Source organism: Megascapheus bottae, chromosome 25 (assembly GCF_031878675.1).
Source record: "Megascapheus bottae isolate mThoBot1 chromosome 25, mThoBot2.hap1, whole genome shotgun sequence".
Lineage (NCBI taxonomy): Eukaryota > Metazoa > Chordata > Mammalia > Rodentia > Geomyidae > Megascapheus > Megascapheus bottae.
Window position 1 is genome coordinate 22,092,858 of NC_143533.1, and position 26,039 is coordinate 22,118,896.

The 26,039-nt window shown below is 40.4% G+C and overlaps 2 protein-coding genes across 8 annotated transcripts in view; one reads left to right on the forward strand and one right to left on the reverse strand.

Annotated features, from left to right (window-relative positions):
• The window catches only part of Ganc (glucosidase alpha, neutral C), a 45,199-nt gene extending 42,251 nt beyond the window's left edge, over positions 1-2,948 (reverse strand). For all 4 annotated transcript variants that reach the window (XM_090318537.1, XM_090318538.1, XM_090318536.1 and 1 more), the window contains exons 1-2: positions 2,590-2,948; positions 2,062-2,423 (exon numbers count right to left, since the gene is read on the reverse strand). In XM_090318537.1, the coding sequence (XP_090174663.1) occupies positions 2,062-2,090 (29 nt within the window). In that variant the 5' untranslated portion in view covers positions 2,091-2,423; positions 2,590-2,948. The remainder of the gene's footprint in view (positions 1-2,061; positions 2,424-2,589) is intronic.
• Positions 2,949-3,157: 209 nt separating this feature from the next.
• Positions 3,158-26,039, forward strand: part of Tmem87a (transmembrane protein 87A) — a 29,412-nt gene continuing 6,530 nt past the window's right edge. For 2 of the 4 annotated variants that reach the window (XM_090318543.1, XM_090318545.1), the window contains exons 1-14: positions 3,159-3,372; positions 4,603-4,663; positions 7,811-7,896; positions 9,343-9,456; positions 10,209-10,262; positions 10,348-10,392; positions 10,987-11,107; positions 13,752-13,813; positions 15,798-15,981; positions 17,526-17,625; positions 20,354-20,447; positions 22,448-22,516; positions 24,221-24,329; positions 25,190-25,248. In XM_090318543.1, the coding sequence (XP_090174669.1) occupies positions 3,229-3,372; positions 4,603-4,663; positions 7,811-7,896; positions 9,343-9,456; positions 10,209-10,262; positions 10,348-10,392; positions 10,987-11,107; positions 13,752-13,813; positions 15,798-15,981; positions 17,526-17,625; positions 20,354-20,447; positions 22,448-22,516; positions 24,221-24,329; positions 25,190-25,248 (1,302 nt within the window). In that variant the 5' untranslated portion in view covers positions 3,159-3,228. Of the gene's footprint in view, positions 3,373-4,602; positions 4,664-7,810; positions 7,897-9,342; positions 9,457-10,208; positions 10,263-10,347; positions 10,393-10,986; positions 11,108-13,751; positions 13,814-15,797; positions 15,982-17,525; positions 17,626-20,353; positions 20,448-21,816; positions 21,889-22,447; positions 22,517-24,220; positions 24,330-25,189; positions 25,249-26,039 lie in introns of all 4 variants that reach the window. The other 2 variants (XM_090318544.1, XM_090318542.1) reach the window with 2 other exon arrangements.

Genomic DNA, 26,039 nt, shown 5'->3' on the forward strand with positions numbered 1-26,039 from the left:
CTAAACAAATCCAAACCAAACAACTAAGTTACCTATTTAATCAACAAAAGATTTTCAAAATACATTATTACTGAGTGGGGAAAAAAAAAAACCACACATGAATCCAGGCATGATAGAAAACATGAATAAACCTAGCGTTCTGGAACTTGTTTTAGGAAGATCTTGAGTTCAAGACTAGCCAGGGCTACATAACAGGTTCTAGAACAGCCTGTATTAAGAGAATGATACTGTCTCAAACAGAAAAAAATGAAAGTAAAAGACATAAAGCTCATTTTTTTTTTTTTGTGGGTCATGAGGTTTGAACTTGGCCTGGGTGTTGTCCCTGAGATCTTCAGCTCAAGGCTACCTCACCACTCTTGAGCCATAGCCCTACTTCCTGTTTTCTAGAGGCTAATTGGAGATAAGAGTCTCAGGTCCTTTTGTGTCCAGGTTGGCTTTGAACCTTGATCCTCAGATCTCGGCCTCTTGAGTAGCTAGGATTACAGGCATGAGCTAAGGCATCTACTGCCCAGGCTTGGAGCTCAAATTTTTTGTAATAATCTAATCAGTGGACTGGGGGGGGGGGGAGATTGTTTTTAAGAGGTACAACACCTTCCTCGCAAGCATGGGGCTCTGCCTTCAAATTTTTGCACAGCCAAAAAAAAAAAACCCAACACAATTCAAGCTAATAAATACCCTAAGCAAGGGACATGCAAGGTGCTAAAATAACAACAGATAACAACAGAAGCAAACATAGAAGGAAATTTTTATTTCTGAAATGATTGACAAAGCAGAGCACATTCCTGAAGTAAAACACAAGACATTCATTGTTACGTGAGTATATTAGTCAGTATATTTAAACTAGACTCAATTTAACTAAAACAACTATAGGCTGTTCAAAACAAAAATACCTCTTGCAGATAGCCAGTGGCTCATGCCTGTAATCCTAAGTACTCAGGAGGCTGAGATCTGAGGATCAAAGTTCAAAGTCAGCCTGGGCACAAAAGGACCTGAGATTCTTATCTCCAATTAACCTCTAGAAAACAGGAAAGTCTGTGAGACTCTAGTTAAATCACAGAAATAGCTGCAAGTAGCAATGTGGCTAAAGTGGTAGAGTACTAGCTTTGAGCAAAAAGAGCTCAGGGACAGTGCCCAAGCCAAGGTTTCAACCTCAGGACTGGAAAAAAAAAATACATCTTGGAGATAGATATATGACTGAAAACTTCTGCGGCCAGAATATCTATGGTAGAAACTTTTTATTCTACCAAATTTCAAAACATAACAGGGTGCCAGTGGCTCATGACTGTTATCCTAGTTACTCAGAAGGCTGAAATCTGAATATGAGAGTTCAAAGCCAGCCTGGGCAGGAAGGTTGTTGAGTCTTATCTCCAATTAACCACAAAAAGCCCAAAATGGAACTGTGGCTTCAGTGGTAGATCGCTAGTCTTGAGCACAAAAGCTCAGGGATAGCACCCAGGCCCAAATTCAAGCTCCAAGACCAGCAAAAATAAAGAGTCCAGACAGATAAATACAGGCAGTCATACTAAAAAAATTGTTTATCATGGAAGCTTCGTTGGTTTTTGTCGCTGTTTTTTGATTGTTTGTTGCACAAATTTAGAGGACCTTGAAGTCTTTTTTGAAGAAAGACACTGCAAGAAGTGCATATATATGTACCTGAGCTTGGGCATTAACATGGTTAAGTTCCAACTGCAATTTTTCCACTATTAAAAGTTAGTTAAGAGGGGTGGGTGGGTGGGTGGGCGGGAGGGTAATGGGGACCAAGACATGTGAAAGGGTATCAATGTATGTGAATTAATGCACCCTCTATCTGGCAAATATCATGTAACCCTTTAATTACAATAAAAAATATTTAAAAAATGAAAGAAAAAGTTAGTTAACCACCCTGTAAGTATTTAATGAGAGGCTATTAAATTAGCTACCTGTCTGCAGAACTGAGAGGAAAAAAAAAAAAAAAAAAGACCACACACACAAATAGCCAGAACTGAAATAAGCAGTGCAAAGAAAACAAACAAGCAGCAAGATTGCTTCTGTTCTGTGGTCAGTACCTGCACTGTCCTTTACCTGATTTCCTCTTTCCCAGCTGTTTCCATGGCTTCCCAGTCACTCTGGGTCCTGCACACCCTGGACAGATGCTTGTAAAAAGCCAAGGAGCTGTCTTTCTGAATTATGAGTGGCACTTCACCAGCGTCGAGTTTCTGGGAAATGAACTCCTCTCCAGGTCTTTAAGATGGGACAAATATTGACTCTTGCTCCCGTGATATTTTCTCAGGTGCACGCAGGCTTTTTTTTTTTTTTACAGCGGTGTTATCTGGCACTTCCCCCACCCCCTCCCGGATTACGAGTGGCTGGTGGGGCGGATAAGTGCTTTTTTACTAGGAACCGAACCTGTCTTTGCAGTGGAGGAGGCGGTGAGGCAATAAACCCTAGAGGATTAAAAAGATCAAGCGTGTGAGAAAACAGAACGGAATCCCCGCTCCCGGCCCCCCCCCCCGTCCCCCCTGCCCCCCCCCCCCCCCCCCCCCCGCTCGCTAACTGGTCCCACTGCAGCTCTAGCTCAGCGGCAGTCAAGCTGCGGTACTTCAAACGGACCCGGCTCCCTCCCTGCTTTTCTTCTGGAATGCGGTGGTGAAGGGAGGCAGGCGTCGCCAGTCAAACTCTGCTGCCGCCAAGTACTTTTCGGGGGACGCTAGCGGACCTTCCCGGGTCCTCCGGGCACACCGCCAGCCTGCGGCTGCACCACGGCCCCGCGAGCCCGGGCTTTTCAACACCTCGCGCGCCGGAGCACTGACCGCCGGACGCCAGTCAGGCAAGCGCGGGGGTACTGGATTCTCCAGACTTTACCGAGGGGGTGGGGACAAATGAGGGGAGCACCTCGTGGGGATCCCGTCAGGTGAACGCCTCACGGGTTTCCCGCCAGGTCCCCCCAATCCCTCAGGACCCGGCGACGGGGAGGAAGAGTGGGAGGTACCCTGCGCCGGAAGTCACCGGAGAAGACCTACCCATCTCAGCCAATCGGGTTGCCTCACCACCACGCCTGCGCAGTCCGTCTCACGGAACGTCGGAGGGCGGGGCTTCTGAATGGTAAAGCAAACAAGGCTCCCGGAAGTGTGAAGGACCCGGATAGTCCCGCCTTCTCTCCCCTCCCACAGCGCAGAGCCGGAAGAGGGCGGGACAAACCGGAAGGAGGAGGTGAAACGCTCCGCGGGTAGGCGCTCCGCGGCTGTGAAGATGGCGACGACGGCTGCGTGGCCTCAAGTGTGGCCTGTCATGTTCTTCCTGGGGGCTCAGCCTTTTCCGTTTTCGTCTTTCGGTGCCGGGCCGTCCCCGGTGTCTGCTGCTGACCGATCCAAGTGGCACATTCCGATACCGTCGGTGAGTGTGTGAACCGCAGACCCTCGACCCGGAGGGGCGAGAGATGGGGCTACGGCGGCCTGGGGGGTCCACGGAGGCGCCGCTGGAGTCCGCTTCCCGCGGGGGTGCGATGGCGGGAGCAGCGGTGGCCGGGGTCCCCCCCCACCTTCCTCCGTCCTCCTCCTCCCTCCTCCTCGTCCTCCTCCTCCGGGCCCCGAGGCTGAAAGCCGCACATTTCCGAAAGGAGGAGTGGCAGGGCCACTTGGTGCCGGAGGAGAGGGGTGGCGGAGCGGGTCTCCTTGCTGCAAGAAGTTTTCCAGAGCCTGACTTGTTCAGCAACAACAACAAAAAACCCCAAACACCCGTGATGCACGGCTAAAGGTGCCGTTTCAGGAACTCCAGAGAGCCCGGGTGGGTGTGAGGACAGAGTTAAATGAGGTGGCTTTCTTCCTGTCTTCCCCTTCTCTCCCCTGCACAGCTTTCTTGGGTTGATTCTACCTCGGCGAGGTAGTTTTGAGGGAAGTAAACGTGGAAACGATCACTCTCCCGTGAGGTGGGAGGCGCGAAGCATCTGGGCCATCTGGAAGAAACAGTTTCTAAGAATCTGATGTCGAGATTGGTCTTTTCATTTGGACAGCTTATAAAATATATCCACCTGTTCTTCCACTTTCTGGAATCTTTAATTCCTTGTGAACCCCCCCCCCCCCCATACACACACACAAAAACCCTAGCTGCCGGTAGGATTTGCTCCACAAAAACACTGAGCTCTATTAAAACTACTTTTGCCTTTTTTTTTTTTTTTTAAAGCCTGTTCTTGGCTCGCTGATGGCAAACGTATCTAACAAGCATTATGCTTTTATTCATTTGGTGAAGATCTTCAAGTTGTCGGTCTTAGGTTTTTAGTAGTTAATAAAATAAAAATTCATAAGATAGTTATTTGAAGTCTTAAAAAACAACAATTAGTTGTTTTGACAAGCAGTGAGTAAAAGAAATGAGCTGATTAAGGGGCTTGAGATTTGAGATTTCTAGCCCTTGCTTTATGGCCTGTGGAGTAGGGGGTAGGAAGAATCATATCTGTGCTAAGGGGGCAAGATTTTGTAGTTTGGATGTGATCGAATTTCACCAAAAGGAGAAATATTGATGTCTTTCGTTTAGGAAAACTAATTTGGATACTTTATAAGTTTAGATACTTCTTTTTTTCTTGGAACTTGAAATGATCTGGTGCTAATTACTTATGCTTTACTTTTGCAGGGGAAAAATTACTTCAGTTTTGGAAAAATTCTTTTCAGAAATACCACTGTCTTCCTCAAATGTGAGTTTTTGGGTTTCATTAAGTTAAGCTTTTTTTTTAAAGTTGCAAACTTTTAAATTACCTATTTTCTATCTCAGTCTATTTGTAGTATACTTAAGTTAGAAAATTTAATAGTCTGAAAGTATCCATGTGTAAATACAGTATTAAGTACAACTAAGGTTCTTTTCCCATAATAGTTGTGTGAAGTTTTCTTTTTTTTTTTTAGTTTACCATGCATTACATCTGTATACAGTGTATATTATTGTTAGCATATGAATGCTTTATTATATATAACATACTCATATATTCACTATTGGATAAATGTATTGAATATATAACCATAAATGTGTAGCTGCATCACAATGTATACAATGTATATTCAGTTACATCTCAGTTGAATTATATTTAATTAAGTTGGTTCATTGCCTACATGTTTTTTAATCCATTCTGAGCAGATATCATTGATGTTATTTTTGTATGCAGGACCTAGGTTTGTCAGATCCTTGGCTCAGAACAATATACTTAGCTGACCTTTTATTTACCAAGGGAGTATTTTTATCACCTAGAGGAAGAGTAAATTCAAAGATGTTAGGGAGAAATAGGGATTATGTAGAATAAAACTAGTTTGTCTAGTGGAATAAGCACTGAGTCCACACTGTCCCATTGTATACTAGAGAAAACTTTTATTTATGAAACTGGCTTTATATTAGCAAATAAGTTGTCACTAGAAGCTCTGAGATGAGGGATAAGAATGTAGGTCATTGATGTGTATATTTAAACATATATCTCTCCAGAAAGTGTAAAGCTCTTTTGGTTGCCCAGTAAGCAGTAAGCAGTTATTGAATATTTACTGCATGTTTGGCACTTTTTTTTTTTTTTAAGACAACAGGGAGTGCTGAATTATCTGTCATCAAGCTTGCATTTTATTGGAGAGTGAAAGACACAGGTAGAATTTATATGAGGAATATATTACATCCATGATAATATCTCCTGATTAATGACTTAAATTCGGTTGAAGTCAAGTCTACTTTGACACATTGCCTTGCTTAGTTGTCTAGCTATTTACTAGTAGCTTTTGGGGTACAGAATTTTGTCTCTTGAAATAGTCTGACAATGTATGCTCTCCTTATATACAGTCTTTTTCTTTTTTTCATATTTTTTTTATTGTGATTAATAGAAGGGTTACATTATATTCACCAGATAGAAGGTGTATTACTTCATATACATTGATACGTTTTCTCATGTCTTGGTCCCCATTTCCCTCCCCCCACCCCTTACACAGTCTTTTTCTAGCCTGCGTTTTGCTCTGGTGATATTTTGCCAAGCTAAATAAGCTGTCTTCTTTTTCTGTTGGTCATGGGGCTGGAACTCGGGGCCTAGATGCTGTCTCTGAGCTTTTCTGCTCAAGGCTAGTACTCTGCCATTTTGAACAACAGCTTCACTTTCAGTTTTCTGGTGGTTAATTGAAGACAAGACTCTCACAGACTTTCCTGCTTGGGTTGGCTTTGAACGGAGACCTCCGATCTCAGACTTCTGAGCAGCTAGGATTGCTGGCATGAGCTACCAGCATCCTGCTGAGCTGTCCGGTTTTGGGACAGTTTGAAGGTTGTTAAAATACCAATTGTTTTTGTTTTGTTTTTTGTTCAGCAAATTGCTTCTTTTTTTTTGTGAACCAAAAGTAGGCTCCTTTTTGTAGTCCCCTTCCTCCCCTCCCTCTCCCCCTCCCTCTCTCCCCCCTTTCTTCCTTTTTCCCCCTCTTCCCCTCCCTCCTTCCATCCCTCCCTCCTTTCCTTTCCTTTCCTTTTCTTTTTTCTTTTCTTTTTCTTTTTCTTTTTCTTTTTCTTTCTTTGACCAGAACTTGAACTTGGTATCTGAGCCTTGCTTTTACTCACTGGCTGGTGCTCTGTGACCTGAGCCATACCTCCACCTCTGTTTATTTATTTATATTTTATTTCTTAAATGCAGCATGTCATATTGCATAAAGTAGAGGGTATACAGTTATATTGCTTCTCCCACAGGTGGAAACAAATATAAAAAGTTTTCAGACTAATATCTACTTCATATTGTTTTGTTTTGTTTTTTAATTGGTCATGGGACTTGAACTCTGAGCCTGGGCGCTGCCCCTGAGCTCTTCAGCGCAAGGCTACCACCCTACCCTTTGAGCCACAATGCCACTTCCAGTTTTTTTAGTGGCTAGTTGGAGATCTCAACTAGGATTACAGGCATCAGCCACTGGTACCCTGCTTATTTGAAGTTTTATGTGCAGTTCCCATGATTTCAGAAGGCTTCTCTTAAGGTGAGCTTGGGAGGACACATCTATCACTCTTCTCTTTCCTTTTGCCATTTCTACCTCTCCAGCATGTTTGTCTTTCTTCATTGCTCTTTCTATCCAGTCTGGATGTTTTCAGGGGCCAATGACATTTTTTTCCCCTAATTGGATCTTTCAGTTGTATCACCCTCTTAACAATCTGAAACATTGCTCTGTGACATGGCTAATGTTATTCTGTGTCTCTTTAGCTAGACTATGGCCTCTTTAAGGATATTTGATAGCTTGTTCCTCACATTCTTCTTTGGCCTACTACTCTGCTATTTATTGTACCCTTGTATACTTATCCTCTCGTCAGGAAATATTTGAGTAATGAAAGTCTAGTTTTAATTTAGGGTTACTTTGTCACTCCTGCTTTTTTCCCAATAGAGATCTAGAAATTGAGGTCTAAAGGTTTAGAACTTAATACTCAATTTCAGAAAGACAAAAAACAACAAAAAACCCCAAACAGGGGCCAGGAGTTTGGCCTAGTGGTAGAGTGCTTGCCTAACATGCATGAAGGCCTGGGTTCGATTCCTTGGTACCACATACATAGAAAAAAGCCAGAAATGGTGCTGATTCTCAAGTGGGAGAGCTCTAGCCTTGAGAAAGCCCACGGACAGTGCTCAGGCCCTGGGCTCAAGCCTAGGACTGGCAAAAAAACAAAAACAAAAAAACCCCAAACCACTATGTCTTTGCATTAGTGTTACTTTAATCTGAAAAACATCAAGTTCTTTTTGTATATGTTGCTCCATTTCTTTAGTTTTCTTTGAGAATCTAAGCTTAGGGTAGGAGAAATGTTTTTAGGAAAAATGCTTCATTTGAGAATCATCTTTTATTTACAGAGATTTCTTCTTTTACAGTTGATGGAGAACCATGTGATTTGTCTTTGAATATAACCTGGCTTCTGAAAAGTGCTGATTGCTACAATGAAATTTACAACTTCAAGGTAAGGACCAAAATCACAGACATTTCTTGGACCCTAGAGATTGTCTAGTTCTAATCTTTTAATTTTATAAACGGAGGAGTAGCACATAGCTGTGGATGAGCAGAAACATCAAAGCCAAACAACCTGATTTGCAGAATTGACCTATCAGTATTTCTTTCTTTCTTTTTTTTTCTTTTTGCGAGGCCTGGGGCTTGAACTCAGGGCTTAGGCACTGTCCCTAAGCATTTGCTCAAGGCTAGTACTCTACCACTTGAGCCACAGTGCCACTTCTGGCTTTCTGTTTATGTAGTACTGAGAAATAGAACCCAGGGCTTCGTGCATGCTAAGCAAGCACTATACCACTAAGCCATATTCAGTTGTTCAAGACTCAAGTGTGGGTAAGGCAAGCAAAGGATTGTAGGTATAGTACTGGAGCCTTTTCTCAAGGGCAAGATGAGAAATGTTGGTATTACAGAGAGAGAAAAAAATATCAGAACTGATAGTAAGCCATTACCATGAAGTAGGGCTGTGGCTCAAGAGGTAGGGCAGTAGCCTTGAGCTGAAGAGCTCAGGGACAGCATCCAGGCCCAAAGTTGAAGCCCCATGACCTACATTAAAAAAAAAAAAAAAAAAAAGAAAAGAAAAGAAAAAGAGAATATCAACAACGAGCTGTGAATGACTGCGACAGTTTGGCACTCCATGTTAGTTTATGAGCATTAATATATCTTTTGGTAGATTTTTGTTAATTGGTCTGATAATTATGGGCCAATCTTGGAGCTTGAACTCAGGGCCTGGGCACTGTCCTTGTGTTTTCTCAGGGCTCGCACTCTACCCTTGAGCCACAATACCACTTCTGGCTTTTTCTGTGTATGTAGTACCAAGGAATCGAACCCAGGGCTTCATGCATGCTAGGCAAGCCCTCTACCCCTATACTACACTCCTGGTCCAGGTCAGGTAATTCCTAAATACATTTTTTTTTCCAGTCTTGAGGCTTGAACTCAGGGCCTGGGCGCTGTCCTTGGACACATTTTTGCTCAAGGCAGTGCTCTGCCACTTGAGCCACAGCACCACTTCCAGCTTTTTCTGTGTATGTGATACTAAGGAATGGAACCCAGGGCTTCATGCATGCTAGGTGAGCACTCTACCACTAGGCTATGCTCCCAGCCCTTGAATATATTTTCATGTAACTAAATCTGTCTGGACTGTTGATAGTCTCCTGATCTTCCCTGGATTGTTAGCAAGCCATCATTTGTGAGCTAAAAAACCAGAATTCCACACTATAAAGTTCACTAAGTTTAGGTTTTTAGCTGGTGCTATATATACAGTGTAGGTTCAAATGTATTAATAATTAAAACACCTAACTGTGTATCATGTTTGCACTAAGTCTTATGTAAAATATTTATCCTCTCCATGTCTCATGTGTGAGAAATAAGTTGAATAGCTTGTGTGTTTTCTTTTCTCCTCTAGGCTGAGGAAGTGGAAAAATACTTGGAAAAACTTAAGGAAAAAAGAGGCTTGTCTGGGAAATACCAGACCTCTTCAAAGTTGTTCCAGAACTGTAGCGAACTCTTTAAAGCACAGGTAATCTTAGAAAGAGATTAGAATGAACCAAGGTGAAAAATGCAATGTCATTGTTTTTTCCACTCTCCTTTTCCCGTCTGTTTCTAGGAGAATTAGTTGGGTGCATGTTGTACTCAGTACCTCCTCAGCCATTTTTATTTATTTTTTAGGTGTAGGAATAGGATATTCTTTTTTATTTTTGTTTTGGCTGATTCTGGGGCTGGAACTCCATGCCTAGGCAATTAGGCACTGTTCCTAGGCCTCTCTGTGTTGGAGACTAGCACACTACCATTTGAGCCACTGCACTACTTCCATTTCTTTCTGAATACTTTATTGGAGATAAGAGTTTCAGAGACTTTCTTGTCCAGGTTGGCTTTGAACTGCAATCCACAGATCTCAGCCTCTTGAGTAGCTGGGATTACAGCATGAGCCACTGGCACCTGGCAATTGAAAATCTTTTGTCTAATACTTCTGCAATGTTATTTTTCCTGTTAGGCAATATCTGATTTAACTATTTCTGGGAATTTTGAGCTACAATTTTTTTTGACAGTCCTGAGGCTTGAACTCAGGGCCTGGGTACTGCCCTTGGACACTTTTTGCTCAAGGTTAGCATCCTGTCACTTGAGCCACAGCACCACTTCTGGGTTGTTCTGAGTATGGGGTACTGAGAAATTGAACCCAGGGCTTCTTGCATGCTAGGCAAGCACTTTACCACTAGACTACACTCCTTGCCCCACTTTTTATGTATCTTTAATTACATATTTCTTTCATAGAGCTTTTCTGGGGATTATCTGCATCGACTGCCTCTTTTAGGAGAAAAACAAGAGGTAATTTTTAAAAAGTTATTCTTAAAGTAAAGTAACAAACACTCCCCCTCCCCGAATTATAACTTTCTTCTTCTACTATTCAAAGGCAAAAGAAAATGGAACCAATCTTACCATTACTGGAGACAGAACTGTAAGTGTATATGGCATTTGGTCAGGTTTCAGCGTCACGATCCTCCTGTCTCATACTCAGCCTCCCAAGTGTTGGGATTGTAGTTCTGAGCCATTTGCCTGGCTTATGTTCTTAATTTGGCAACAGCTTTTTAAAGACATTCTATATGTATATTATATTTAGCATTTATGTGTTATATAATACATATTCAAATTTTCTAACACTATCATGAATATTTTTAGATACTTTAAACTTTTACGTTCCTTAGTTTCATGATATTAATGTATAGAATATAATTTAGAATGGTTTTAAGATTCAACTTAGTGATTTTTGTTGTTGTAAGAAAATGTACATTAAATATGATATATATGTATAACAACATACAAGATGTCTTTTCCTAGTAATTTATAGTCTACTTTATTGTACATGCTCCAGTCTGCTTTAAGTTCTGCCTTCTCTGTTAGTGAATGAAAGTAAAGAACTACTATGTCTCTGAGACACATATTGGAGCAGTTTTCATATTACATTACAGAGTGTTAGCTTTGCCTTTAATTGTGAATGTGTTTGTGTTTCAATTCTTATGACTTAGAAAGGATTGATGCCTTTTTCCTCTAGGCAATGCATGAACCATTGCAAACGTGGCAAGATGCACCATACATTTTCATTGTCCATGTTGGCATTTCATCCTCCAAAGAATCAGCCAAGGAAAATTCACTAAGTAATCATCTGTTTACCAGTAAGTTCAGTTCCTATCTTTAATAAGAGTTTGTGTTGCTTTCTTGTTTGTTTCATGCATAGGAGAGAGAGAGCCAAATTAATTCACCAATGGAAATAACTCAGTATGAATGTTTTTGAGACGTGGAAGATGGGAGGAACAACACATGTTTCTGCATTCAGTGTAGCAAGCACAGTGTCAGGCACTGGTTCAAAAGTACCAGGTGCTGTGTCAGATGCTGAACTTCATTTTCCTTCCTGTGCTCTTCCTACTATAGAAGTACTTCATTAATGTCGTCCCCTGGAGGGGGGGAGCATTGGTAAAACTGGATCACCAAGGCAAAACATAGAAAAGATTTAAGTTAATCACCATTGGTTATTTTTTAATGCCTCAGTACCTTTCATAAGTGTGCTAGTGTTTTCCTTTTTATTGTTGCTGTCCAGTGGAGTCTTTATCTCTCACTTGGAACATTGCAATAACTTGTATTTTCTCTGGATTCTTCTGTTTTTGTTTCTTTTTACTTTACAGTTTCCTTCCCTACCTTGGTTTGTCAAGTAGATATAATAGATATGTTTATGGCAGTTGTTCTTATCTTGCTCTTGACGTTATTGGTAATATTGGTCCATTTCAATGTTAAGTATTCTGGTTATAGCTTTTTAAAATATTTGCTATTTAATTAAAAATGTTTTTTGTTTTGTTTTTTTTTTGGTGTCAGTCCTGGGGCTTGAACTCAGAGACTGAGTACTGTCCCTGAAGTTCTTTTTGCTCAAGGCTAGTACTATACCACTTGGGCCACAGCGCTACCTCTGGACAGTGTAGGCTACATTGTCTTACCTTTGTCTCAAAAAATGTTATAGAACGTTTAGCATGCTAATGTAATGCATTATGTTTATCATTCTTAAGTTTCTGGGATGCCACTACTTGGTCTTGTTACACACGCACACAGTTATATCCATGCTCATACTTTCTCATACACATATGTATGTATACATTGTTTATGTTCAAAGATTATCTTAAAACTTTATTTTTTCATACTGTCCCCACTGTTTTTGGCATCCAGGTTATGTTAGCCTCATACAGTGAGTTGGAGAATGTTCCTTGTTTTTGTTTTTGGGTTTGTTTGTTTTTTGGTTTTTTTTGTCAGTTGAGGGGCTTGAACTCAGGGGTCTGGGCACTGTCCCTGAGCTTTTTTGCTAAAGCTAGCACTTTATCACTTTGAACCTTACCACCGTTTCTGGTTTTTGAGAGGATAATCGGAGATGAGTCTCATGGGAACTTTTCTGCCCAGGCTGGCTTTGAACCATGATCCTCAGATCTCAGCCTCCTGAGAAGTTAGGATTACAGCATGAGCCACCAGTGCCCAGCAGGGCCTGAGGTTTTTATTTGTTAATCATACCTAGAATTTATGCAGTTAATCAATTGAAGTAATAAAATAGTCAAATAATTTCAGTGATTTTGGTTTTAAGAGGAGGTTTGCTTCAGTAAGTCAAATCTGTTTCATACTGTTGCTTTCTCTTTGTTAATTTAAAAATACTTCTTATTAGCAAAGTTTTTGAAAAAGATTCCTAGCAAGTTTTGGTAAAGTTAAAATCTAATGTATTGGGCTGGGAGTTTGGCCTAGTGGTTAAAGTGCTTGCCTAGCATGCATGAAGACCCGGGTTCGATTCCTTGGTACCACATACATAGAAAAAAAAGCCAGAAGTGGTGCTCAAGCCCAGGACTGGCAAAAAAAAAAAAAATCTAATGTATTGAACAATGCTTTGCATCCATCTGAAATGTTGAGTTATTCCACTTGGAGTTTTTCCATTTGGGATACAGGATTAAAAGCTGGATTATTTTCTATTTTATTGTGCCACGGGGAATACGTTACTTGTATTAGTCAATATGAATTTGTCAAAAAATTAAAATGCCTTAATTTTGAAAATGATACATTAATGGTACTAGATCATATAAATTGAAGACAGTAAAGTAGCCATAAAGCAATAGGAGAATACAGGTAAGGAGAAATAGAAACTAACATGATAAGGTGAAGAGAGGAAAGCCTATCAAGCGTATTAGTGAGCCAGCTTCTAGTGGCTCATGCCTGTAGTTCTAGCTACTCAGGAGGCTGAAATCTGAGGATCACAGTTCAAAAGCCATTTGGGCAGGGAAGTCTATGAGACTCTCATTTCTGATTAACTATCAAAAAAGCCAGAAACTGAGCTGTGACTCAAATGGTAGATAACTGGCTTTGAGCATGAAAGCTCCCAGGCCACGAGTTCAAGGCCAGGATTGACACCAAAAAATAAGATTAAAAAAAAAACCCCAAATCCACTAGCAAAGTGCTATAAGAAAACACATGCAGTGTGTTTGGAATTTAGAAGAGATGGATGCCTCAAAAAAGGTTTTATGTGGAGTATCATTCATTTTAGGATGAGTCTAGGTAAAGAGCTTTTCTACTTCATACTGGGATAAGAGACACGGAACCCTCTACAGCCCAGAGGATGCACTATGAGAATATTGGATTCGTTATGCTATGCACACATACTGCAGTTTTTACCAGGATTGAAGTGGTCAAGTGTGAATGACCCAATGAAGTTTTCATTAATTTCATCAAGGAAGTAGTAGGTAATGTTTTCTCATGCATGAATCTGTTAAACTAATTCTGAGGCTCATATTTTGGCAGTGACTGTTGAATTGAAGGGTCCCTATGACTATCTCACACTTGAAGATTACCCACTGATGATTGTAAGTGAACTTACTATTTTTAACCTTGTCATTTGAATGAATTAGCAGTGTGTGTATAAATTCATATTTAGGAAACACCTATAAGCATCTACATTTTATCTCAGTGACTTTGAGTATTTTATTTTATTTCTTCATTTATTTTTTTGCCAGTCCTGGGGCTTGAACTCAGGGTCTAAGCACTGTCCTTGGATTTTTTTCCTCAAGGCTAGTGCTCTACACTTGAACCACAGGACCACTTCTGGCTTTTATATGTATATGCTACCACATACATAAGAATAAAAAACCCAGGTCTTTGTGCATAGTAGGCAAGCACTCAGCCACTAGGCAAAACTCCAGTCCTTTATTTTTGCCTTGGCCTAGACTCCCTGAGCCTCTCTGTGTTCAAGGCTAGCACTCTTACCACTTAAGCCACAGCGCCACTTCTGGCATTTTCTGAGTAGTTTGTTGGAGATAAGAGTCTCATAGACTTTCTTGCCAGAGCTGGCTTTGAACTGTAATCCTCAGATCTTAGCTTCCCAAGTAGCTAGGATTACAGGTGTGAGCCACCAGCACCTGGCATTTGAGTATTTTAGACTTGTGAAGTACTAACTCAGTGATCATCTCATGTTGACTTTCTTTAGGATACAAAGCAGGGTCCATCTTGCTATTACCTCCTCGTTTCTGAGCTCACTTAGAGTAAATAAAGGGTGCAATTGTCCTTTCTTCCGAGTATGTATGTGTATGTGTTTGTGTATGTGTTATTTGCTTGTGTGTGAACATTTGCCTTTATCTAAAAATACCATCCCCCCTCCCCCCCAATCATGGGGCTTGATTTGGGCCTGGGCACTATCCCTGAACTCTTCAGCTCAAGGCTAACGCCTGGTTTTCTGGTAGTTAATTGGGCTGGCTTTGAACTACAATCCTCAGATCACAGTCTCCTGAGTAGTTAAGATTATAGGCATGAGCCAGTGGTGCCAGCAAGAATATCTTTAATCTATTTTCAGACTTCTTGGTCATGATTGTTCTCACCTTGTTTTCCATTAAGTTTTTGTTTTTGTTGTGTTTTATTGCTTCTAGCTGTAATCGTCACCCTACCATATTCTTTCCCTCTTCAGTGTTGTCTTCATTTTTATAGTTTTGCATCATGAATTGAAAAGGCTATAAATCCACTTTTTTTTCCTCCTTTTTGTGCTAGTCCTGGGGCTTGAACTCAGGGCTTGGGGACTGTCCTTGTGCTTTCTCAAAGCTAGCATTCTACCACTTGAGCCACAGCACCACTTCTAGTTTTTCTTACATATGTGGTAAGGAGGAATCAAACCTGGGTCTTGGTGCATGCTAGGCAAACACTCTACCACTAGGCCAAACTCCTGGCCCCAAGTGGATGTCTGTCCGTCCATCCTTCCTTCCTTCCGTCCATCCTTCCTTCCGTCCGTTCTTCCTTTCTTTCTTTTTTTTCTGCCAAAAGTGGGGCTTGTGCTCAGGAATTGAGCACTGTTCTTGGGTTTTCTCAAGGCTAGTGCTCTACCACTTGAGTCACAGTATCACGTCTGACTTTTTTTGTGTAGATGTGTACTGTGGAATCGAATCCAGGGCTTCATTCATGCTAGGCAAGCCCTTTACTACTAGGCCGCGCTCCCAGCTCTATTAATACAGTCTTGAGGAAAATTCCTTATGTTGTCTGTCTTTGCTCAATAGGTGATTTTTCAATGGTTTTTATATTAAGCTCTAAAGAAGTAATTGTTTTTCAAATAGAGAGTGGATTACATAGCTTCATTTTTTTTTAGTTTGGGGCCGGGAGTTTGGCCTAGTGGTAGAGTGCTTGCCTAGCATGCATGAAGACCTGGGTTCAATTCCTCAATACCGCATACATAGAAAAAGCTGGAAATGGTGCTGTTGCTCAAGTGGCAGAATTTTAGCTTGTTAAGACTGTGTATTGATTTAAAATCTAGATACTTGGTTCTTGGCCCTAATTCTTCTTTTTATTTCCTATCCAATTGCATGACAGTTTTTCATGGTGATGTGCATCGTGTATGTCCTGTTTGGTGTTCTGTGGCTGGCATGGTCTGCCTGCTACTGGCGAGATCTTCTGAGAATTCAGTTTTGGATTGGTGCTGTTATCTTTCTTGGAATGCTCGAGAAAGCTGTCTTCTATGCAGAATTTCAAAATATCCGATACAAAGGAGAATCTGGTATGTAATTAACTAGATATCTGAGAGATTGAGTCTCTAGAAAAATTTTCCTGAGGTCAGAAGCAATCACATAGTTCTATCTTTTTGATTAGTCATTCACATAAATTAAGTAGCATTAATATGATGATGACTTTTCTTGTTCATCTTTCAGTTTATGAGTTTGGTGATGTAAGAAAGTTTTGCTGAAATATGCTTGGAAAAATTACAAAAGCATTGGTCTTTATTTATTTTGTGTGTGTGTGTGTGTATGTGTGTGTGTGTGTGTGTGTGTGTGTGTCATGAGGCTTGAACTCTGGGCCTAGATGCTGTCCCTGAGCTTTTCAGCTCAAGGCTACCGCCCTACCCCTGTTTTCTGGTGATTAATTGTAGGTAAGTCTCAGGTCTTTTTGTGCTTGGGCTGGCTTTGAACTATGATCCTCAGATCTCAGCCTCCTGAGTAGCAAGGGTTATAGGTGTGAGCCACTGTGACCAGCTAGTAGTCTTGGGGAATGAGAATTGTCATCATTAAATTTCACTTGGTATGGATACTTAAAGCACCCTTCCTTCCTTCCTTCCTTCCTTCCTTCCTTTCTTTCTTTCTTTCTTTCTTTCTTTCTTTCTTTCTTTCTTTCTTTCTTTCTTTCTACCTATCTATCTGTAAACAGAGCTGGTATAATTGTAAGATGCCTTAAATTGCAAGACACACCTTATTTTAAATGTCTGTCTGTGTGTGGTGGTTACATCCAAGAATTGATAAAATGCAGTAATACCAAGAAAATAGGAAGAGGCTTATGATTTAGTAAGGTAAACAGGTTGTAATAGATCCTGCTTGGTTCTGCAGCTTATTGAAACAGCTTCAGTTCTATCAGGTCATTTGATTATAATTATAGTTGCAAGGTACACTAATTAGATCTTTCTCATGTCTTTGAAAGAGCTTGAAAATAGATGTAAAGTTGAAAATTATATACACGCTCATATGTATATTGTATGCTTTTCTACAAATAAGCTATATTTCATAGATTTTGAAAATGATACAAAGGGGGCTGGGAGTTTGTCCTAGTGATAGAGTGCTTGCCTAGCATGCACAAAGGCCTGGGTTCAATTATTCGGTACTACATATGTAGAAAAAGCTCGAAGTGGTGCTGTGGCTCAAGTGGTAGTGCTAGTCTTGAGAAAACTCCGGGACAGGGCCCAGGCCCAGAGTTCAAGCCCTAGGACTGGTGGGGGGGGGGGGGGAAGGGGAGAGGGAGAGGAGAGAGAGAGAGAGAGAGAGAGAGAGAGAGAGAGAGAGAGAGAGAGAGAGAGAGAGAGAGAGAGATTGATTGATTGAGGGAGTTGGTCCAGTGGGTCATGTGAGAAATGAATCAAACACACCCACATTGCTATACACATGAGTACGATTATCAGCTTGTGTGTTTGTAAAACTTTCTAAGGAGATGCTGTTTTCATATTAGGACTAATATCAGTGGCCATTTTGAAGAATGTCCTGGACCTACATTATGGAATTGAAATTGCACCTTTGCCTAAGCCTAGTATGTAGCCCCATTTCTCTTTCTTTCCTATAGTCCAGGGTGCCTTGATCCTTGCAGAGCTGCTTTCGGCAGTGAAACGCTCACTGGCTCGAACCTTGGTCATCATAGTCAGTCTGGGATATGGCATTGTCAAGTAAGTATTAATTCCACTAGTAGAAAAACAAATGAAATGATACTTAAATGGAAACACTTGCTGCTTTCCAGTGCTGTAGTTCTGCCAAAATTCTTTTTTTTGTTGTTGTCGTTGTGGGGTTTGGTCTCTGGGTCTGGGTGATGTCTCTGATAGAGCTCTCCAGCTCAAGGCTACTGCCCTATCCCAGGGCGTGGGTGTAGTCCCTGAGCTCTTTCGCTCAAGGTGACTGCCCTACTCCTTGAATCACAACACCACTTCCAATTTTCTGGTGGTTAATTGGAGATGAGTCTTACAGTCTTCAGTGCCTGGGCTAGCTTTGAACTGAGATCCTCAGATTTCAGCCTCCTAAGAAGCTAGGATTATTGGCATGAGCCACCTAGCCCAGCGCCAACATTCTTTATAGAAGTAATTTTGAGCTAAAAGAAGACATCTGCAATACTGTAGCATTGTAAATTCTGGAAAAGTGTTGCTGTTCCATTTTGTAGTGCTCAAGGCTATAGTTTAAACCTCTAATGTAATGAATGTTGATATTCCCAACTTTACAGTAAAAGTATGTCTATGCAAATCAGATTGTTTTATAGGAACAGTGGGCTCACTGACACTGTTATTGTTTATTTTGCTAAAGAATGGAAGCATATTTTTGTGCTAAATCTAAAGTAAGTGTATTTTTAGGGTTACTCAAGGTCACTGCCCTACCCTTTGAGCCACAGGGGCACTTCTTGTTTTCTAGTGGTTAATTGGAGATAAGAGTCTCACTGTCTTTAGTGCCCGGGCTAGCTTAGAACCATGATCCTCAGATCTCAGTCTCCAGAGTAGATAGGATTACAGGCGTGAGCACTATGCCCATCATTATCCATGCCTTTTTAGCACTGAGCCATACCTTTAGTTCAATAAATGTTTTTTATTCAGCCCAGTACAATAGCTTAGGATGTTGAGATCTGATTGTGGTTCAAATCTACCTCTGGCAGAAAAAATCTCAAGACCATGTCTCCATTTTGCCTGCAAAAAATACCACCTTGGGGCATTACTCAACTTGTAGAGCACTAGCAAAAGGTCTTGTATTCAACTGTCAGTACACACACACGCACACGCACACACGCGCGCGTGTGCACACTAGTCATACATCTTATAACTTACTTTTTTTTTTTTTTTTTTTGCTAGTCAGGGCCTGAGCACTGTCCTTGGACTTTCTCAAGGCTTTTTTCTATGTATGTGGTGCCGAGGAATTGAACCCGGGTCTTTGTGCATGCTAGGCAAGCACTCTACCACTAGGCCAAACTCCCGGCCCAGATCTTATAACTTTCTAAAAAGTTATTTTTTTGCTTAAAAATTTACTGAATACCTTATATATAACTAGTCATCATTTAAGCCCTGGGTATACAGCAAACAAGAGATTCGCAGTTTATATTTGTGGAGGTGGGCACAGACAATTGCAACAAGGGAGTTAAATATGTTATTTGTCAGTAAAAAGTTGTAAGCAGGGCTGGGAATGTGGTTCAGTGGTAGAGTGCTTGCCTAATATATGCATGAAGCCCTGGGTTCGATTCCTCAGTGCTACATAAACAGAAAAGGCCAGAAATGGCACTGTTGGCTTAAGTGGTAGAGTTCTAGCCTTCAGCACAGAGAGGCTCAGGGACAATGTCCAGGCCCTGAGTTAAAAGCCCCCAGGATTGGCAAAACTAAAAAAAAAAAAAAAAATTGTGAGCCGAGAAAGCGAACGCTATAGGTGTTTGACAGGAGCTGGGGCCTATTGTTAGAAGTAGGGGGTTCAAGGGAGGCCTCACTTTGCAACATCTAAGCAAAGATGTCAAGGAGATTAGGGTCTTTGTGTACAATACACCCAAGGGAAGAGATGCTGAGATGTGATGAGATTTTGAATATGGTTTGAAGGTAGAACCAGAGGAATATGCTAATGAGTCAGAGGTGCAGCGTGAAAGGGGAGAGAAACGCAGGATGGTGTCGACTGTTTTGGGTCTGATCAAGTGACAGAAGTGGGGGACATTTGTCAGGTTTTGGAAGACTAGGTGAACAGGTTTGGGGGATGGGTGAGATCTGATAGATATATCTACATGGGCAGAAATTTAGCTTGGGAGTCATTATCATGAAGTTATTATTTAAAGCCATGAGACTAAATACAGACTCCAAGGAAGAAATGTTTAGTACAGAAGGATCCTCAGAAGGGCCCTTGGATATTTTCTGTTATTTAGAAGCCAGTGATATGAGATGAAGTTAGAGGAAATTGAGGAGTTACCATGGAATGAAGAAACAAAAGAAGGAAAAAATACACGAAGAAGAAAAAAAGCTAGAAATGGCATTGTGGGTCAAGTGGTATAGTGCTAGCCTTGAGCACAAGGAGGCTCAGGGACAATGCCTAGGCCCCGAGTTCAATTCCAGGACGGGGCGGGGGGGGGGGGGAGGATTTCATGGGCTTTTCTTGTCCATGTTGGCTTCAAACCATGAATCTCAGATCTCAGCCTCCTGAGTAGCTAAGATTACAGGCCTGAGCCAACAGCACCGGGTTGGTTTGTTTAATTTAGTGCCAGGGACAAGTCTTAGGTCCTAGTACTCTTTATCTTAGAAGGCCATGTATTACTGAGAGTTTTCTTGTCTCAGGTAGGCCCTAGTGATCACTAAATTGTTGGTCTGTATTGATGAACATGGGCTACCGTTGATTAGTTTGCCTTGCACTTGGTCTATGTGCTCACTCTGTTGTCTGCTTCCATTTTAGGCCTCGCCTTGGAGTCACTCTTCATAAGGTGGTGGTAGCAGGAGCCCTTTATCTTTTGTTCTCTGGCATGGAAGGGGTCCTCAGAGTTACAGGGGTCAGTACTGCTTACTCTCAAATTTTGTGGTCTGTTCACTTTCTTGTTGCTTTGAGAGGGTACATGTCAAGTATGTATGTGCTATTTTACTGTTTCTTCTGTCAATTGTGGGCAAAATGTATATACAAGGCATTTGTATAGGGAGAATATTACTTTTCTGAACTGTGAACCACAAGTGTTCCAGATTTGATGTTTTCAGGTTTTGAGATGTTAACATAAACTATTCATTGAGTATCACTTATCTAGAAATCCAGAAATTGAAATGCTTTAAAATCGGAAGCTTTAGTGTCATGGATTTGGGGGAAGGGACAAGAGACGAGTATGTTCAACCTGTGTAATTCATTTAAAAAATTAATTTGACCTGTTAGAGCTTTACAAATTGAATATGTGGCCCATAAGAAGTTTTTTTTTTTTTTTCTGCCAGTCATGGGGCTTGAACTTAGGACATAAGCACTGTCCTTGGGCTTTCTCAAGGCTAGAACTCTACCACTTGAGCCACAGCACCAGTTCTGGCCTTTTCTATGTATGTAGTACCAAGGAATCGAACCTAGGTCTTTGTGCATGGTAGGCAAACATTCTACCGCTAGACCAAATTCTCAGCCCTTTTTTTAAAACCTGTCTCCAGATTAGAATTTAGTTCTTTCTCTCAGGCAACAGACTTCCACTTAAGTGGCAAACAATGGAATCATGCACTTGCTGGTTAATCTTGTCTACAGTGCAGTTCTAGTGGTCTTCACTTATTCAGCAGTTTAGATTTAAAGATTTCTTTTTTGCCAGTCCTGGGCCTGAGCTCAGGGCCTGAGCACTGTCGTTGGACTTACTCAAGGCTAGAGCTCTACCACATGAGCCTCAGCACCACTTCTGGCTGTTTTCTATGTATGTGGTACTGAGCAATCAAACCTGGGTCTTTGTGCATGCTAGGCAAGCACTCTACCACTATGCCAAAATCCCGGTCCTTAAAGATTTCTTTAAAATTAAGTTTTCTAGCTAGTAAAATTTCTTCGCTTCTTTGAGAATTGAGTATTCTCTTTGCAAAAACCAAAAACACTGAAATCTAAGTGATTAAGAAAATAGTTGTTATAGTTAAATTAATGTGGTCACTCCAGTTATTATTTAAAAAAAAAAAAGAAGAAAAACCCCAGTCTGAAAACTTTTTAGATTCAAAGTATTAAATTCTATAAAATTGGCTTTGCCCTCAATAAAAGGGAGTTTGTTAGGTTTTGCAACAGTTTCCTTTGAATAAAATATTTTGTAGTCGTAGATACGTTTTTTGACCCATGCTATCCTCTGAATGCTGTGTGATTTTCTGAAGACTTTTAACAGCTTTAACTCTGTCAATTTCATTTTCTTTCTTCTGCTGCTCTTGCAGTATTTTTCTTATTCCTTGGCTCTGATAGTAAACCTGGTCCTCTCAGCAATTGATGCCTGTATTATCTTATGGATATCCTTTCAATAATGTCTTAGTGATTAGAATTATATAAAGTATCTAATAAAATAAACTTATGGAAGTTATCAGCTAGTTTTGGGGACAGAAATTGCTTTTATTTTATCCTAGGGTAGGCTGTCTGTAAAATTTCTCATTATTTTATAATGCTGGGCATCAGTGATTATTATTATTATTATTATTAATGTTGCAGCTGTTTGTTTAAAATAGGAAGGAGGGTCTTTTTAGACTAACACTAGGACTTTTTTTGATATTGCCATCTCTTTCATGGGTCTTTATATGCCAGGAATCTTGGGTCAGTTGCCTGTGGTGGTCAGTAGCAGTTTCATTGTACTGAGATTATAATTGACAATTTATGTGAAACATTTAAAGTTTATATGTTGATATAAAGTTCTATAACAAGACAAAAATGATTAGAGGTCAAATATTCTTTCTATTTTCTTTGAGTTCAAATGTCAGATCATTTCAGATGTTATTTAAATGCAGAATTGTTACTGCTTCCTCTCTGTGCCTCTCTCATTGGCTGTTTTCCCCACCTCTTTTTCTTTGTCTGCAGGCCCAGACTGATCTTGCTTCCTTGGCCTTTATCCCCTTGGCTTTCCTAGACACTGCCCTGTGCTGGTGGATATCCTTCTCATTGGTCCATTTTCTCCCCTTGGAGATGGGTTCCCATTCACCTTTCTGCAAAGAGGTTTTGCCTATTTTGTTAATTTCTCCTTGGTCTTGGAAATGGTATATTTTAAGTGTGAATAGCCTGAAGGGTCAGGTAAGCAGGGCTTTCCCTTCCACCCCCCTGTCTCTCTCTTCTTTCTTTTTAAATTCTTAACTATCATAGCTTTGGGTGGCTTAGCATAAGATGAAAGAGTCTGGCTTTTCTCCTTTTAAAATGATTTTGGATTTTTTATGTACCTCATTTGGTGTTACAATCACTGGCTGCCCTGGTCCTACTTTTCCTTTATCCTCTGAAAAGAGCTTGATCTTAAAATGTGGTTTTAGAATAACATAGAAGTTTAAGTCTTTTCAAATCTCAGCTCTCAAGAGGATTTTCTTCTTTCATTCAAAACTATATTTGAGATTGCTTAAATACTCACACCCTCAGAATAAATATAGGTTCATTTACAGGCAAAGTTAACCAGAAGATAAACAAATTTCTATTTATTTTTTTTCTTCTCAAAATTAAGCATTTGTTTATTAGATTTTGAATCTTGGTTGAAAGGTTCAAGTTTTTGAATTTCATCTTTTTTGGCATTATTTGGTTTTTATATATTGGTCCCTATATGCATTTGTACATTTCTGTCTTGATAGATTATAACAATATGAACAAAAATAAAATTTTGTGAATTTGAGTAGATTGCAATGTAGCAAAAATGATTACAGTATATTGAGCCTATATGACCAAAACTTTTATAGATCTGTCTTTTCAGGTATGTCTTGTGAATATGGAGAGGATTTAGGCTAGGTAAAGACTGAGGAAGAGTAGAGCAGGTAGGTTCCAAATCTCTTATTTTTATATCTATACCTCATTTTGAAAGTTGGACTTGAGAGAAGATATCTGTAGTAGTAGTTATAGTTCTCTTTTGTCCTTCAGTGGTAACTTCTACTTGGGAATGATGTTCTGATAATGGAGAATCACTACTTTGGACTCTTACCTGCCTATAATGCTCAGACAATTAGCTGTTCCTCTCAGTTCACAGTAGCACAGGAGGCTGGTAGCAGTTCCATAAAAAGGCATGGGGTCAGGGGAAGAGCCACTGAGTGCAGTACTCTGATAGGTTGATGGCTCAAGTGAAGTTATGCTGCTATACTGGATTAACTAGAGAGGATAATAGAATTAACCACTTTGAAGATGGTGTTAAGGCCTGCCACTCATTTTTATTTTAATACTTGTCTTTTTTTTTTTGGTACATCCTAGGACTTGAACTCTGGGCCTGGGCATTGTCTCTGAGCTCTTCAGCTCAAGGCTACCTCTCTACCCCTTGAGCCACAGTGCCGTTCCCATTTTCTGGTGATTTGGAGACTATGGTCTCACAGACTTTTTTTTAGTGCCCAGGCTGACTTTGAACCATGATCCTCAGATCTCGGCCTCCTATGTAGCTAGGATTACAGGCCTGAGCTACCACGTCCGGCTTCTTTTTCTTTTTTAAAAATATTTTTCCCCTTTAATTTTGTATTTTTTTCCCCAGTTGCATCTTATCCCCTTTGTATATCTTCTTCAGTGTTTTACTGAAAAATTAATCATAGGATTGATATAGTTCTGAGATTAAGTGAAAATAAGAAAAGCTTTAGCATTTTAGCTTTCTAAATGTTTAATTCCTTGACCTGCAAACACATATTTATTAGCCTTACTCAAACTATGAAGCTGTTAAAACTTCGGAGGAACATTGTAAAGCTTTCTTTGTACCGACATTTCACCAACACACTTATCTTGGCAGTGGCAGGTAAGTCTGGGACTTCCTTTTGTTTTTATGTAATTCTAGATCTTCTCAGCACAGAAATTATTAATCTGAGGCCATGAATAGGCACAGAAAGTTTTATTCATTTTTCTTGGGGAAGGATTTTTTTTTAGCTCTAATCAAAATTCTCCAAAAGGTGTAGATTTTGAAAAGATTAAAAAAAAAAAAACTATATAGCTGAAAATCAGCCTCAAAATTTTAATGTGCAAATGTCTCTCCCATCTACATTTTTCTACTGAGGCATTTAGATTCCTTTTACTAAGGTAAAGTTACACACACTTATTTGATTGTCATTTTTAAGTTTTGTGATGCTTTAAACCTAGTGTATCATGCTTACTATCTAAGCTCTCTTCCGAGCTATTCTACTTATTTTAGATTAGTGTGCACTGTTACATTTATCGCTAAGCATATGTAACATACAGACTAATTGTAGACCTTGGTCAGACTAGGCTAATGTCTCTGCCTCTTGGCCCTAAACTAGGAGTAGTGAGATCTGACTTTTTAAAAAGCATCTGCTATTTGTGTTACATTGAAGATAAAACCAGGAAAGAATTACATTGTTAATGCTAGAAGAGGCATATTTCTAATAGCTTCTGTTCCATTTCTGGGTTGAGGGTTACTGATGTAGCAGATAGTCAACAAATATTAACAGTATCAGTAAGACTATATACTTTGGATCTTCCTTATACAACAAATTTATATTATATATGGGATAATTACTGATGGATTATGATCTATGTCATCAGAGAAACATGTATGGAACTTTTACTTTACCAGGATCAGTGAACATAACTGAGAATGTAAACCAATTCATGTTCTAACCAATATTTTTCTTTTCATGTTAGCATCTATTGTGTTTATCATCTGGACAACCATGAAGTTCAGGATAGTGACTTGCCAGTCAGTAAGTTATAAGAGCACATGTTAATGAACTTGTATACAAAGATGTTGATAATAATGAGAAGATGCTTATAAGGTTCATGTAAGAAATTAGCTGGATGCCAGTGGCTCACACCTGTAATCCTAGCTAATCAGGAGGCTAAGACCTGAAGATCTCGGTTCAAAGCCAGCCCAAGCAGGAACGTCCATGAGATTCATGTCTGCAATTAACTACCAGAAAAACTGGAAGTGGTGTTGTGGATCAAAGTGGCAGAGTACTAACCTTGAGCAAAGGAGCTCAGGGACAGTGCCCAAACCCTGAATCAGAACATAAAAAGAGGGCCAGGAGTTTGGCCTAGTGGTAGAGTGCTTGCCTAGCATGCTCCAAGACCCAGGTTTGATTCCTAGGTACCACATACATAGAAAAAAAAGAAGCCAGAAGTGGTGCTGTGGCTCAAGTGGTAGAGCTCTAGCCTTGAGCTCTACCAAGGACAGTGCTCAGGCCCTGAGTTTAAGCCCAGGACTGGCAAGAAAGAAAGAAAGAAAAAAAAAAATCAGTTAAGGCTAGATCTCCACTCTGAGTATTTTGAAACTGCTGTGTTGCCAGATATGGTGGCTCATACTTATAATCATAGCTACTCAGGTGGCTGAGATCTGAGGATCAAGGTTCAAAGCCACCCTGGGCACTAAAGTCCAGTTAACCACTAGAAAACCAGAAGTGGCACTGTGGCTCAAGCAGTAGCGAGGTTGCCTTGAGCTGAAGAACACAGAAACAACGCCCAGACCCAGAGTTCACGCCCCAAGACCAACCAACAA